The sequence below is a fragment of the Falco rusticolus genome, chromosome 7, assembly GCF_015220075.1.
Source record: "Falco rusticolus isolate bFalRus1 chromosome 7, bFalRus1.pri, whole genome shotgun sequence".
In the NCBI taxonomy this organism is placed as follows: Eukaryota; Metazoa; Chordata; class Aves; order Falconiformes; family Falconidae; genus Falco; species Falco rusticolus.
Genome location: NC_051193.1, coordinates 7266047 through 7280959, shown reverse-complemented (window position 1 = coordinate 7280959; position 14913 = coordinate 7266047). Strand labels below are relative to the sequence as shown.

At 37.4% G+C, this 14913-nt stretch overlaps 1 protein-coding gene across 8 annotated transcripts in view; it reads left to right on the top strand.

The window, feature by feature from the left end:
- The window catches only part of MEF2A (myocyte enhancer factor 2A), a 92832-nt gene that overhangs the window by 50878 nt on the left and 27041 nt on the right, over positions 1–14913 (top strand). For 3 of the 8 annotated variants that reach the window (XM_037395659.1, XM_037395663.1, XM_037395666.1), the window contains one exon: positions 12742–12891. In XM_037395659.1, coding sequence (XP_037251556.1) covers positions 12742–12891 — 150 coding nt within the window. Of the gene's footprint in view, positions 1–12544; positions 12677–12741; positions 12892–14913 lie in introns of all 8 variants that reach the window. The other 5 variants (XM_037395664.1, XM_037395660.1, XM_037395665.1 and 2 more) reach the window with 3 other exon arrangements.

The window sequence follows — 14913 nt, the reverse complement described above, 5'->3', positions numbered from 1 at the left end:
TGCTTAGCTGTTGTATTACTACTGGTAATTTTATGTAGCTCCAGTTCAGATTGCTCTGTGTCCTATGACAGTTACATTAGTGAGATTATCTTAAAGGTGTGAAATCAAATTTGCTGTGATGTTCTAATTTTTTTAATAAACTAACAGAAAAAGCTCATCACTTAACTGATGAATGACAGCTTACTTGGCTGTACATCAGTAGAATCTCAAATCACATCAGATGGCTCTCCAGGAGGCTGTGCTGCTGAGAGGACCAGAATCTTAAATCTGTGTCAAAAACTTGTAGAGGGCCTTTGTACAGTACTTGTCTACCAAAAACTCTGCAGAAGCAACCCTGCAATAGGTGACATGGATGTACTTTAGGAGCCAGGATAACTACGTGTTTCATCTAGAAGAGACAGCAAGAGTTGGAGGTGGTCGTAACAGCACGCTTTTCTCTTCAAGAATTCCCCCCCCCCCCCCATTTATGTTAATCTCTCTTCAGAGGGGAATGAATGATGTAGGTCCAAATATCATTAGTAAAAAGAAAATAGCTGCATCTTTCTAGGCCTCATTACAAGCTGTCAGTGGTTTGACCTGGTTGTCTTAATTAAATGGTTAATTGTCCTGTGAGCTAGATATTTGGCCAGTGTTTTAAATTCTGTTCATGGACGGGAGATCATTTCTTCCCCTCTTTTCCGCCAGCTTCTTAGAGTTACCTGATGAGAAAACGTAACTAATATACTAAACTTTCTCCCTTCTCCTCCTACTTGCTTCCATCAAATGCTGTTAACTTTTTTTTCTGAATTTGACATGAAACTCAACATAACAATAAATAGGTGTAGCTATTAGTAAGTGAATTGTTACAAGTCATAGTCTGGAAGAAGTAAGTTCTAAGCAGAGCTGGAGTGGTGCTTTTTGGGGCATTTAGGAAGCAATATTTCTGAGCACAGATAACTATTTTCTTTAGAACAGTTTAAAGCATCGCTTGATACAGTTCCCGTCGCTACCTGTGTGTGCAGCTACAGAGTACTCCTAACCAGTAAAGTTCCCAGGGATGTGCTTTAGTTCTTGGAACAGTTCTGAATGTGACAGACATGACTAGTGTCCTGCCCTGCCAGTCCGTGGTATAAGCCTGTCATTGTAACCCTGAAGTGTAGGCTACATCTAGCCAGCAAGCAGTACTATTGAAAGCTGCTTTCCTCAGTTTCTAGCGGTAACATGGGCTGTCAGTATTTCAGTTTGGATGATGTAAAATTTTCTGTCTCGTTGAACTCCAGACATATTAACCATTAAAGATGGACATAGCTAACAGTGCTAATGAATATAATGAATATTTTGGATTCAAGTTACTTAACTGCTTTTAGTTTGTGTGATTTTTGTGCTTTCCTTTGCAGTGTGCAGTATCTAGATGTAATTAGAATAAATCAAATTATCTGGCAGCCTGAAGCAATATGAGCAAAACTTGTTTTCATTGCACCTGTTTAAGTTACTAGGATGAGGTTTGAATAAAGAAAACTTTCGCTTTTGCTCATTTCATTATAGGAAACTTAGGCTGTTGTGCTTTTGAATGAGGTCTTACAATGTAAAACTTTCTGTTATGTGGAATCTGTGTCATTTTTTTAGGTTACGGCTATTGTAAGTATTTCTCATGTGTTTCCTATGAAAACTACCCTTGACTTTGGTTTACATTGCAAATTAGCTGATAATAGTAGTATATTTACTCCATTTTTCCTCACAAATCTTTATTAAAATATAAATTTTGAACTGTAGAAGCTAGAATGTGTCAAACGTTCTAGACATTTGTAAAATAAAGATCCACTTGAAAGTGGAGGAACTATGAGTGTTTTGAGAAGTTCTTCAAGGATCCATCTTGCACTCTGGCTCATGAGGGTTTGTTGGAGTGATTCCTATATCCTATACCTCTTACTTGCCAACCTCTTTAGAAGCAAAGGGCGATTAAGGCTCCATGTTTATATATTTGTCTTTAGTACAGACTTGGGTAACACATTCCAAAGAATCAAAACTTAATGAAGGAAGCTTTTTTTCTAATATTGCATATAGCTTGTATTCTTGGTGAATAACACATACTTCTCATTTTCTTTGGAGTCTGTTTTTAGTGATAGGTGCTGTCAGTCAACTACATAAAACCAGTGATTCTCCTCTGTTACAAAACCCTGTATTTGTTTCTCAGCGGTGCGAGTGATGTTTTTCCAACTGATTCTGCAGTGTGGTTGGAGAATTTTTTTTATTTTTGAAATACATAGGGCAGACATACAAAGTCCAGTTCTCACACCCACTGCTTGCGAAATGCATGTCAAAGATCCAGTTTTGGATTTAGCTGTTGTGGAGATGTTCTGTTAAGTAGAACTGAAAATCGACTGCAAGAAAATCTGTAACAGCTCACTGCTTGTTAATGCTGGAGTTCATGCAGGCAGTCACACAAAGACATAATTATTTACTCGTATTAACAAGTTCTTCAAGCTGTGCTGGTCTCACATATTCTGAAGCCCTTGTGTTGCTGCAGAATTCGATGCTTTTGAAATTCTGCACTGACAGTTAGAAGAGTGTATTTTTACTTCACAATTTCAAAGCGAGGACCGTGGCATCTGTTAACCAAGAGTGAGTGACTTTACCCAAGCTGTGCATGGAGGAATAGACCCCAGAACAATGTGTCTCCTGGAACTACAGTAAGATGAATAACTGTTCTTTCTGATGATACTCTTGATTTCAGTGAAGAGTTAATGTAACCCAGCTCTTGACTTTCAAGCTTATGGGTTTGGTAGGTTCAACTGTCAGCCCTGCCAATCTTGCAGAAGGGACTGCAGAAGTGCTAGCTTCTTGATCATTGCTGTTCACCAGCCAGTGTTTTAGCATAAACTTAAAAAGGAGGGAGAGTGTAATCTATAGGATGCTTCACTCTTGCTTGCCTTTTGGACCTCAGCGTGTTTACATGCTGTGTCTCTGTTGAGAAGGTTTTAAATACTTTGCTTTTGAATAATCTTCTTGTTTGGGCCTTAAACTGATGGTGCTTCAGCAGAAAAGGTCTGGGGGAGTCTCTAGCCTCCAAGAAAAAATGGTCTAGATCCTCATAATACTTCCCAGTCATCACACCCACATCTTGGTTACATGAGATGCTTCTGATCATAAAATGGAGATTGTGGTTTGTTCGTTGCCAGTGTTCTACTGCAAGTAGTGTGGCCCATCTAGGCAGTAACATTCTCAACAGTCACGTGAACAAAAGACTTCATGTTGATCCTTTCACCTGGTATGTTTTGGCATAGTAACTGTTTTATCACCTGACTGAAGAAAGCATTTATGGTGATAGTTCTTGTGGTACAGACCTATGAATCTCCTAACAGTCGTTATAATATCACATCATTCTTGTTCTTCATAATATTTATAAATCAATACCCATATAGCATTAATGTCTTTTTGTGAGTTACCAGTGATAGTTATTAGATCTTGTTAATGTCATATCAGTGATGTAATATTTCATGTGGGAGCTTCTGTAATTCGTAGTGTAGCTATGGAATGCTAGTTAACTTAGTTAAATTAACAGTAGTGTGAATATTAATATTTAAATGCTGTTTTACTGGAATTATTTATCTGTTACTTTCAGTAGGAAGTGAATAATATATTTTTAATTAAAACCTCCCAGATTCATTGGGAATATTGTAAAGATTTTTTTTCTAGATCAAAGCTCTTACACGTTGTCCTACTGGAAGCTCTTCTAACTGTAACAAACTAATGCCATTTAAAGCCCTGCTCGTTTTTGCATTAACTTACTGTTCAGTACTTGCTGAGCGTAGTGACTAGTTAGAAAGAAAAAAATCAAGCATGCCAGACCCAGCCTTTGTCCAATGTTGACATGAATTACACATGATAAGACTAAAGCTTACTCATATTTCACTGTCCCTGATTCCCATATAGTCTTTCTAACTCTCTAGATCCCACCTTTGATTTCCCACCCCCTTTTCAGGTTAGGTAAGGACAGTCTTCAAAGAAGTGCTTTGGCTTTAGAATGACTTGCTCTTAAGTGAGGGTTATGCAAGGAAAACCATATTAAGTGTATTCCTTCAACACCTAACTGAGAAGTTCAGTATTCAAAACATGGGTTGTGACATACTTATTACTGCTTTGTGTCTTGAAGTTCTACATTCTAATTATTTTAGTTCAGTAAAAATAGTGATGTGTCTGCTTGTACCCTACTTTTTATTTCTGGAGGGGCTCACTGCCTCCCGTTGTACATACCTCAGCTGGTGTTTCAAGTTATCTTGAATACCAAGACTTTTGAAATAGTTTCTGTTATCCTTTCTAATTTTCAGTCTGTAAGGAGAAATTCAGGATGAGAAATGTCTGAAATAGCGATACTGTATATGCAGGTAGACCAAAAGAAACCCATTCTTTTTATATCATTGAATGGTAATTGGAGTTTAGAATTTTTTTCTTGCCAAACTATGAGTAGGAGATAATATTTTTACTACAGAAGTTCTAAACGATTATGAAGGATATTATGCAGATGGGTTGCTATGCTTGGAAACTTTTCATGTTCCATATGGCTTATCTGCAGTATACTGTTGCTGAAAGGAGGCATTCAGTTGACTACTGCTGTTGCTGATTTATATTTTTAACTATTGCAAGTATGTGAAGAGATATATATGGGAGGATGTGTATGTACATATGTGTGTTGTCACTTGAGTAAGGATTGAAAAAAGTATTTATGTACCATAAAATATGGTTTTGAACATTTTAACATAGAACTGTTTTGCTTGGTTTTACCATTAAATTTGTTTGTTGCAGACTGCTTTTCCTGAAAGGACTATAAAATATATAGTATTTGATGTTAAGGAATAGTTTCTTCTTCTTGAAGATGAACACTGATCTACTTTGTCTTTTGTTTTTAATAAAAAGATTAAGATCAACTTAGACTAGCAATTCAGTACTCTCTCTGGAAAAATCTAGTTGATGGTACTTTTCTGTAAAACATGTAAAATGAAAACCTGCTCAGCGATAGAAAATTTAATGATCTAGTAAGTTGTATAGAAAGTAAAACAAAAATCAATGCATCAAATATCATATTTTGAGAGCTTGACTTAGCTTTCACTGTAGAAACAGTAGTATCAGTGCTCATGGATTAGTAATAATTTTAAGTCTCAAGAAGTTCATTTAGGAATGAGCAATCCAGCTTGTTGGTAGGTCAGCAACTGCATTGTAAAGTCTACAGTTTACAGATAGTGTTTCTCTAAAATTACAAGTAAATTCCCTGCCTATACCTTCTAGTCCGGTGCATTGTGTAATATTCAGGGGGTAAAAAGAGGAGTGGATTTTATAGCCCATAAAACTGTTATTCTTTAGTAATTGCTTGTGGTTTACCTATTTAAAATAATGTTTCACAGCAAAGATGGTTCAAGCTAGGATTTAAGCTTCATACCATATCATGTCTAAAAACCTTTTGTATGTGTTATTTTATATAAACGAGAGTTTGAATCCTGAGTGCCATCTTTATCATATCTTGGAGGAATTTGACAGCTAGCTTTCATGCAAGCCAGGGATACATGTTAAAATTTGCCAGATACTGGAAGTGCTCCAACATTTGCAACAAGACTGTCTTTTCTTAGAGTGGTATATAACAGGGACACTGATAAAACTTCAGATCATGAACATTTTTCATCTGTAAATGATGAATACTTTTGCCTAAAACTGAACATGGCAGAGCATTACTTGGAAGGGCTCTTCCTTTTATTTTATGGGCTAATGCTAGGCAGGCCTACAGTTTTTTTGTTTGTAAAACCCTTTGGCCAAAAAATCTTGTCATTGTAGCAAACTTCTGTTACTGTACTTTGGTTTACTGTAGGGTTTTTGATGTCTAGATATTTTTGCATAATTTCAGTTGCTTACTTTTGAAATGCCACTACTAATAGAGCACAAGAATGGAAAATACTATTGAAGTAAGCTAAAAGTAGAGTATGTGAATTTTTCAGATTTGACTTAGTACACATTATTTTGGTTGGGGAGCCTATCAGAAAGATTGGTGAAGTCTTGTTTGTAAGGAGGTTAGCTCTCCAAATTGCTTAGCTCGTGGAAATGTCTGTCATAATCTAATTTGACCTCCTGTGCATTTCAACTGAAGTTTTGAAAGCTGGGCACCACTATGCTTTGGGCTGTTTTGGGATGTATGTATTTGTGGCTATATTTAGAACGTGAAATTCTAACTGATAGCATAGCAAAATATAATTGAAAGTGTGTCAGGGGTACTGAAAGGATTAGTATTAGGGCTAAACTTAAGTAACTTCCTAACTTAAAGGAAAGGAAAACAGCTTCATAATGAAATTTGCAGATGCTTCAGTGGTTGAAGTTGAGAATATTAATAGAGCCTAAGGAAAATTTGTAAACATTACATAGATTAATCCAGTACATCTAACTATGGAAAAAGAAATTGAAGCCTACAGAAATGATATTGATGAGCTTCAGACACAAACCACTGTTACTGAATTGAATTATACGTTTTTTCTTTGGCTGTTCCCTTTTGATGTCTATGCTGCACGTAGGATTCAGTCCTGCTTGTATTTTAGACAGTGCTAAAATTTGTATATCGAGCAGTGCAGAGTCGAGGTCTGACTTTGCAGAACTATGTTGCTACTTTAGAGAAAAGAAATTACGTGCTTCAGAAGCCAAACTGACCTGCAGGAAGCACAGAAACTATACACAACTTTCAGTGACTAAGAATACTCCTTGGATACTTGAATATGTTTTATATATAATAGCGGAGAAATTACTGTATGTAAAGGATGGTACACCATAGTATTGTTCAGGGTGATCAAAGTGAAGTATATTGTGTTATAAAAGAAGAAAAATCCAGTCTGATTTTGGGCTCAACTTCTTGGCAATAGTATAACAGGAAGCAAATAATAAAGCAGTTGTCATGCTTTCAGCATGACTTTTTGCTGTATGTAAAGTCTGTAGTGATCCATGCAGTTCTTGCCAGCTGAACTCTTTTCTCCACTGTGGGAGGGGAGCTGAACTGCATTAAAGGAATATGCCGTGTTTTCTCTCACTGATGTTTCACGTTATAAGAATGAAAAAACTGGGTGGGAGTCCAGTGCTGTGACTACTGTATTTGTCCTTTGGTTTGTGACTATCTCAGAAAACAGGTGTGACTTTTAAAGTAGGATGTGATTATCAGTGGTGGCTGAGGCAATGGTTTGCTGCTGTCAGAAAGGACCAGACCATTCCTTCTGCCTACTTCGTATCTGCCTATGGTGCTCAGCCTATAGATTGGAAAACCATGTTATTCCTGCTACAACTGAAAACAAACCCAGCAAAAATAAGTTAAATAAAGAATGGTCAAGGAGAATTTTCTGTCATTTTAGTGAAAAGAAAAATTACTTATTTCAGGCTGGAGCAAACATCAGAGTTGGCGTAGGGATGGTCTCTAGGATCCTGCACTTTCTGTGGCAGTAAGTTGTTACTGTCAGTCAGCTTGTCAAACTGCTCCCACAGAGATTTCAGCCGTTCCCTTAAAGCATGGAGAAATAACCTTAAAGCACAGATCTCTCTAATCATCTACAGAGATGGAATGTGAGACTGATCCTGAAGGCTGTGGGTACCACTAAATAGCTCGTGGTTATCCTGGGATCTCTATTTTAGGAGTTCGTTTTCTTTGTTCCTGAACACTGATAGGAAAGGCACTGTTGCAGCCTGGGCTAATGCTACTGGCTTTTGCATTTTATTGGTGTGACTGCAACTTCACAATCTTTTGCCTCAGTGATCTTATCGCTGTTCCCATCGCAGATGACCATGTGATGTTTAGTCCTGTCCTGCACAGAGCTGCGTGAGTGCTTGGCAGCTGTGTTTGTGGGTGAGGAGCCTTTGGAATTTGATGCAAGTGGCACTAGAGTCCTCTCAGGGTCCGCTATTGCATGGCAGCTCTCTCCAGCATCAGGAACAGTTTAATGGGTTATCCTTTTGATAACCATGCTGTACGTGCCTACTGGAGAAACAGTAATATTTGGCAGTACTGGTGCAGCCTTTCCATTACTTCAAGCCTGAGGAATACTTACACTTAATGAAATCACAATTTTTTAGAAAGTATTTACTCCAAATTTGGGCTGCTTCACAGCTTTTCTGTGCTCTGACTGCAACAGCAGAAACAGCAGAACTAGACACAGGCTTTAAGTCAAAGGTTTGTTTTTCCAAGGGAAATCACTTTTCATTTCAATCTTAGTCAAATTTTGGAAATGTTTTTCCTGGTGATTTGGAGTGAAACACACAACAAAAGTCCTGTTTGGCCGGCTCCAATAGTAAGTGCAAAAAATAGAGCTGTTAACATGATACATAGTAGCATTGATAGCAACAACCATTTCCTTTTTGTGTAATATTACAAGAAACCTAACACTGAAAATGTTATAAATGAACTGACACTTTTTTTGCACTACATAATACTTCATGTATGAGATCATCCTACTTTTTTGTTTTAAGGCAGAAAAATATTATTTCCTGAGGTGGCGATGAATATAATCAAGGTCTCTATGGTTTTGCCAAAGCTGGCAAGGAGCTCAGATCACTAATATCAGAAGTCTTGGCTTTTTAACCACACTCACTCAATCGGAGCACAAAACATGCCGATTGTGCTGTTTTAACCATTAGCAACATGTCCTTTCAGAGTTGGATATAAACCCCAGGGTCTTTCATGGGGAGGAGGACAGTTGGGGGTTGTCACTTAACTTCATCTCTGGTAGCAGTAATCTGTGTTTATTAGTTCAGAGTTTCTGGTTTCCAGAACTGCTGCTGACCGGTCGATTGAGCCAGTTTAAGTTTTTGTGTGAGAGAAGCTGTGTGCAGCTGGGCTGGAAGGAGCCGTGGAGAAGGTGGTGACTTGATTTCATGCTGTGGAGACTCAGCAGGCTTAAAGCTCCTGCATTTCATGTTTCTCCGTTGGATTTTGTGGAAGGAAGCTTATGCTAAGATAATTACACTGTGGTGGTTGAATATCGTCTTTGTTTCCTTATGGATCATACAATAAATAACTTTATTGTATTTTTATACTCTTTGGTATCTGTATTATTGGTTTCAGTAAAATTTTATGTTGAACTGTAGCGAGAAGCTAATTTTTTTGTTATTTTCCAAGCAGCCCTTCTTCTGTTTCTTAGATGCTTCCTGCCAACGCATGATTCTTTTCTTAAATTAGCAAAATGCAGTGCAATTCAAAAAGTAGTTTGCAGATGTGTGGGCGAGTTCAGAAAAATATTGGGGCTCTTTCACCATGTGCTTGAATTTAATACTTAAACCTGTCATAGTTAGTCCAGCTGTTTTCTAAACTCTGCCATTTAATTTTTTAAAAATAAAATAATATTTATCTAATAGTTTTAATATTTGCATATTTCAGTTTTATACCATGGAACAAAAGCAGTTTAAAACTTCTGGGTCGTTCTGCAATATCAAGATGACCACAGCTGTCTGAAACACTTGTAATAGTAACTCTGTGTATCACAGAACTATATTGTTGTGTTTGCTTCATTCTTTAAAAAAAACCAAAAAAAATCATACCTATCTAGGTTCCTCATTTTTTTCCTTTGCATTATTTTCTGACAAAAATCAGTACTTTTCCCTCATCGGTGAGTTAATCCAGTCTTAATATCAAAGTGACACAATCTCAGTTACTGAAGGCACAATACAGTGCGTTGGCAAACATATTGGAACAATTTCCAGTGATTTTGGCCAAGTCTTAGAGGAAGTGGAAAGTAATACAGTTTAACTCAAAAGGCTGCACATTTCCTTAAATGATCTGGCTTTTTTTTTCTGTTAACGCTCCCCCCACAACCCCCACTCCAGTCTTCAGAGTTAATAAAATTGCAGTCTCCGTGATATCTTGGAAATAGCTCAAAGTGGCAAGTTATTTACGTTAATCAGAGAAATAACAAATTTTAGTTATAGAGAATGTCGAAGGCGGAGTCAGCACTTGTTTATGGAGTCTGGCTTTCCTGCATCCCCACAGAGTGATTCCCAGCAGTCATGGCCTTCCTTGTTTTCCCGTGAGCAAGAGCCTGTTATCATGTCTTGCTCTGTAGCCTGTGAGAAAGCTGAGGCTGGGCTGTTTCGCGTAGGCTTCGCCTGGCTGTGTGAACAGATTACAGCATTCCCTTGTTAGTACGAGCCATGGAGCAGAAATGTTTTACTATTATGTTACTGGGCAATGATAAAGTTGGCAGTCTTTTTATGGTTAGGTCCTCAAAGTGACAGTTCATGTTTTAGTGATAAGGAGACAGAGCTTTGGATATCAGACCCAGACTTATTATCTGTAGCAGTGAACCGTGGCTTAAATCCTTCCACAATGACAGGAACCCCATCTGGAGTGAAGGTTTCCAGAATCTGAAACAGGAGATACTGAGGCATTTTCCTTCCTCATGAGTCAAAGCAGAGTTAACCCCATTGTTAGCAAAACCAAACAAAAAATACCAGTTGCCAAGAGGAAGGATGCATTTTTGTTTAACTAAATCTCTTCCTTTATATTAGAACTTTGGAGTCTAATTTTCAGAGAGATCCGGGAGGATGAATCGGCAGCATTATGCTTAAAAGCTTTCATTTGATCGTTTTAGAATGTTGAAAGGAGGAGCGCTAATGAAACTCTCACGCTGCAATAAAAATTGCTCTAATGTGTTTATCAAAGGAGGTGAACTAGGCAGTATGTGTATTTCTTGCAAGATATTTCTTTATAGTATCTAAATGCAGTGTCTAATTACGTCTTGGGCACTGCGCGTGCTTGTTGACACTGGGCACCATATAAAGACATATTTGGATTCTATTTCCAGAATTCCGTGGGTTGCAGGGGTTAAGTGTAATCCAGATTATACAGTGTTAACATTTTTCCTACTGATATCAAAGTGTAGAAGACTGGCAGGCTGACTTGTTGGGAAGGGCTGGGAGAGGGATAACAGGCTCCGACCTTGAGAGGCCGAGCAGCCGGCCCTTGTATGGCCAAGTCCATATACGTGTCCAGCTGATTGGTTCGAGGAGCAGGATCAGTGCCGTGACAGGTGTTAGAGGGAGCTACACCTGTTTTCCCCATATGCTGATTTAGTGATTACATTTTTGTGGGAGTTCCAGATACTGTGTGGGATCCACGGAGCAAGCCAAGAAACTTGAGAAGGAATTATAGCTTATGGTGATCTGTGATATTGAAGAATTTCAGATGGCGTAATTGAATTTGCAAAGTACTGCTTTAAAACTGAAGTAGAAGCAGGCAGTATTTTTCATGTATATGAATAGTGGGAAAGTCTTGTGTACTTTTTATTGTGCTGAAAATTAGTAGACAGCGCTTTAAGAAAAAATGCCGAATACTATAAACTAAAATGTTTGGGTTTTTTAATCAGAAATTCAGTGTGTTATGGAAATGTAGTTTCTGTAGAACAAATGAAATTTCTTGATGGTGCAGAAAAGTCATCTTGCAGATTTCAAATCTCTAGGGGTTTTAGTGTAAAAATTACAGAATGTAGATAATTCCTCACAAAAAAACCCAAAACACACAACCCCTCTCATGCCTGTATAGTCCTGCTGCTGCCTTATGTACTGCTAATGTGTACCTGTTTAAAAATTTATATTGCTTTCGTTTTGAAACTTTCGAAACACTGAAGATTTTTCCATGGGTAATATTTTTAATCTTGTTCTGTTATAAATGAGAACTTGCAAAGAAAGATTTTGGATTGTGTAACAGGATGAAAAAGGGAAACCAACAAGGAATACAAATATCCTTTTAAATCTGGTCCCGAGACCTGCAGTTTCATATCCTGTCTTTCAGTAGCTTATGGGTAATGCCTAGGTTGTAGACAAGGTTGAGGTTTTTTTTTCCAGGGGATGTTGATGTGAGTTCTCTATCAGAAAACAGGAACTCCAATAAAGCAGTTGCCTCAAGTTAGTCTGAAGGAGTCTGAAAAAAACTTATATTTAGCAAACTAAGGCATTTTAGAGAGGGATTATGTAATTCCTTTTTATACGTTTTTGCAGTTCTTGTTATCATACAGGATGACAGAAGCGCAGGAAAATCCTGCCTTTACAAACTACTGAGACCGTGTTACATATATTAATGTACTGCAGTTATTGGAGTTGATCTAAAATTTTAGCTACTGTGTTTCTCAGAGTTTAACTGTGTTCTTTAAAACCTGAACATTATTGGATCTTTAATAAATTGATTTTTTAAATTGGCCTTTAATTACCAGTGATGACATTAACTCTTTTGCCATAGGCTTTAATGTTCCTTGTGTATCAGGTGACTTTACTCCATCAGCCAGTGTCTGAAAATGGTTTTGCATGGGACACTGGAGAGATGAAGTAGTTGTAGGTTAAAGTTACCCATGAGATGGCACCTGGGAGAGTCTGTGCCTCTGAATGAACCGTTTCTCTTTGTGTACTATGCCACTATTTTGAAAGACTAAGCCTGTCTGTTGAACAGTGAGTTTTGTCTGTGAAAGTTTCATGTAGTTTCAGTGGCTCTGAATGATTCAGTAGTATACAGAACTTCTTGGCAAGTTAGTATGATTTGTATGTGAATTTTCCAATTGTATTTCAGACCTTAAGAAAGAAAGGCCTTAATGGTTGTGAGAGCCCTGATGCTGACGATTACTTTGAGCACAGTCCACTATCGGAGGACAGATTCAGCAAACTAAATGAAGATAGTGATTTTATTTTCAAGCGAGGCCCTGTAAGTACTTTTATTTTATCTCTACTTTTTATTTGTTGATCCTTTTTATTAACTTCATTATTTAGGCTCTGAACAAGAAGGAACACAGAGGGTGCGACAGCCCGGACCCTGACACTTCATATGTGCTCACGCCACATACAGAAGAAAAATATAAAAAAATTAATGAAGAGTTTGATAATATGATGCGGAATCATAAAATCGCAGTGAGTACTAAAGTATGGTTTGTGCTTCTATTACATGCATGAGAATTTTCATGGTGTTTGCTTACCACTGAAAACCACTGAAAAAACTAGAGGATGTGACGGTTTGAGAAGGGAATATGGAGTTTTGAGGGAAAACGAGATGCTGATACTTGATCTTGTTAAAATACATTTTATCTTAAAGAATAAGAAGATTTATCTCTAGCTTCTGGTTTGCACTCACAGTTGTTCATAACTTGTGAACATGAGGTAACGTTTCTGAATTTCAGGAGCCTAACTGCATTGCCTAATCCTACCTGATATATTTTTATAAAGACAGATTTTTGTTGTGGGATGTAGGATAGTTTATTTAAATCTTGTAGCTCTTTATCTGTCTGTGATCAACATAAGTTTTACAGTACATTACAAGCAGGCAGATAGAATTGGATTAATTTTGTCAACAAATCAATGGAATTTATTTTGCTGAAGGCTGGATTTAGAAAGCTATTTAGATATTTAAAGATAAAGACTGGTGCACAATGGGAGCCTGAAAAGATTGGTGTCTTACTCCTGTTGAAATTCTAACAGATACTTCCTTGGACACTGAAATATCTTTGAAAAGATCCCAAGTGCCTAACCCATTTGCAGCCATTAAGTCACTTGGCTCCAGAACCCAAGAAGTTTGGGGATAACAGCAGAGCAGATTTTGCATGGTTTTCACAGAGGTGTACATGATGACATTTAATTCCCATCTACAAAACCCAATTAGTGTTGAGTATTGCAGGGGAAGTATTTTCAAAGAAAACTAATACAGGTCTCTACCACAGCCTTTGAATTTTTAACACTGCAAATCTTGTAGCAATTAAAGTAAATGGACTGGCTAGGTTAATCGGCACAGACCCTGGGGCAATCGAGTACTGCGTCCCCGAATGACTTGCTTATGCTAGAAATTATGTCATTGTTCAGAGCAGTAAGGCCATCTCCGGGGATTTAACAGCGAATGACACCCAGCATCACTTGTTTTAGCAAGTTCTTTATGCTTGAATGAAGCCAATATCTTTTGTTCTTGCTTTGCTTTGAAGCTTTTGATACCCAACATTTCTGTGTTGAGACATCTTCAGGCTTCATCTCTCAGTAGTTACAGCTGAATTGCTCTGCCTTGATTTTCTGTGGACTTCATGAACAGCCTAAATTGTCTGTGCCAACATCAGTGTAAATAAGAGAGACCACACATAATTTTTTTTGCTTTTTCGTTCTGTAATTATAGCTTAAATTGGACCTGTTATGGTTATATTTCCAGTACTTCTGGGTCTGTATATGAACATAGTTTCTTTTGCGCTAGTGCACTCGTTACTGTCAAAGGATAGGAATGAGGCAAAGCGTGAGGAATTCAGTCATAACCAAATGAGTACCATAGATGGGCAGAGGCAGCATTTATTGTAAGGTGTGGGGGGAAGCTGTCATTTATTAGTTCTATATTGAGAAACCTACAGAAAAAATGTTCCAACTGTTAGCTTCTGGCATTGTTTTAAAGCATACTGCAGGTATTTCCAGTTTAGTTTGAATTACTTGACAGCATGCTGTTTAAAAACCTTTTTTTTTTTTTGTAGATATTTAATAGCTTCTTGAAGTAGTTTCCCGTGAAAACAAATACCAGTACAACTTGTCATTAGATAGATACTGTGAATGATTTGCTAGCATTATGTTGCTATGCTTCATTACTTTTTCCTTCTGCCTGTGCCAAAAATTGGTAATTATTCTTAGAATGCTTCAGTAGGGACACTGTTGTTGGCTCTCACCAGTAAGAGATTTTGTTTCTTGTAGAAAATGTATTCTGCTCTTTTAATTAGCACAGTTATTGTTATGTTTCTAATATTAATCAAAATTGTTGTCCACAAGTATCATTCTAAGTAAATATTAAGCTGCATGTGACAAAAGTGCCTCTTTTTATGTATACTTGCAAGGTCGTGAATGTTTGTCATATGCATTTGACCTCTAAATCAAAGCTATTATCTCTGTCTTCTGTCAACAAATACTACTGAATTTTTACCCTTAAAT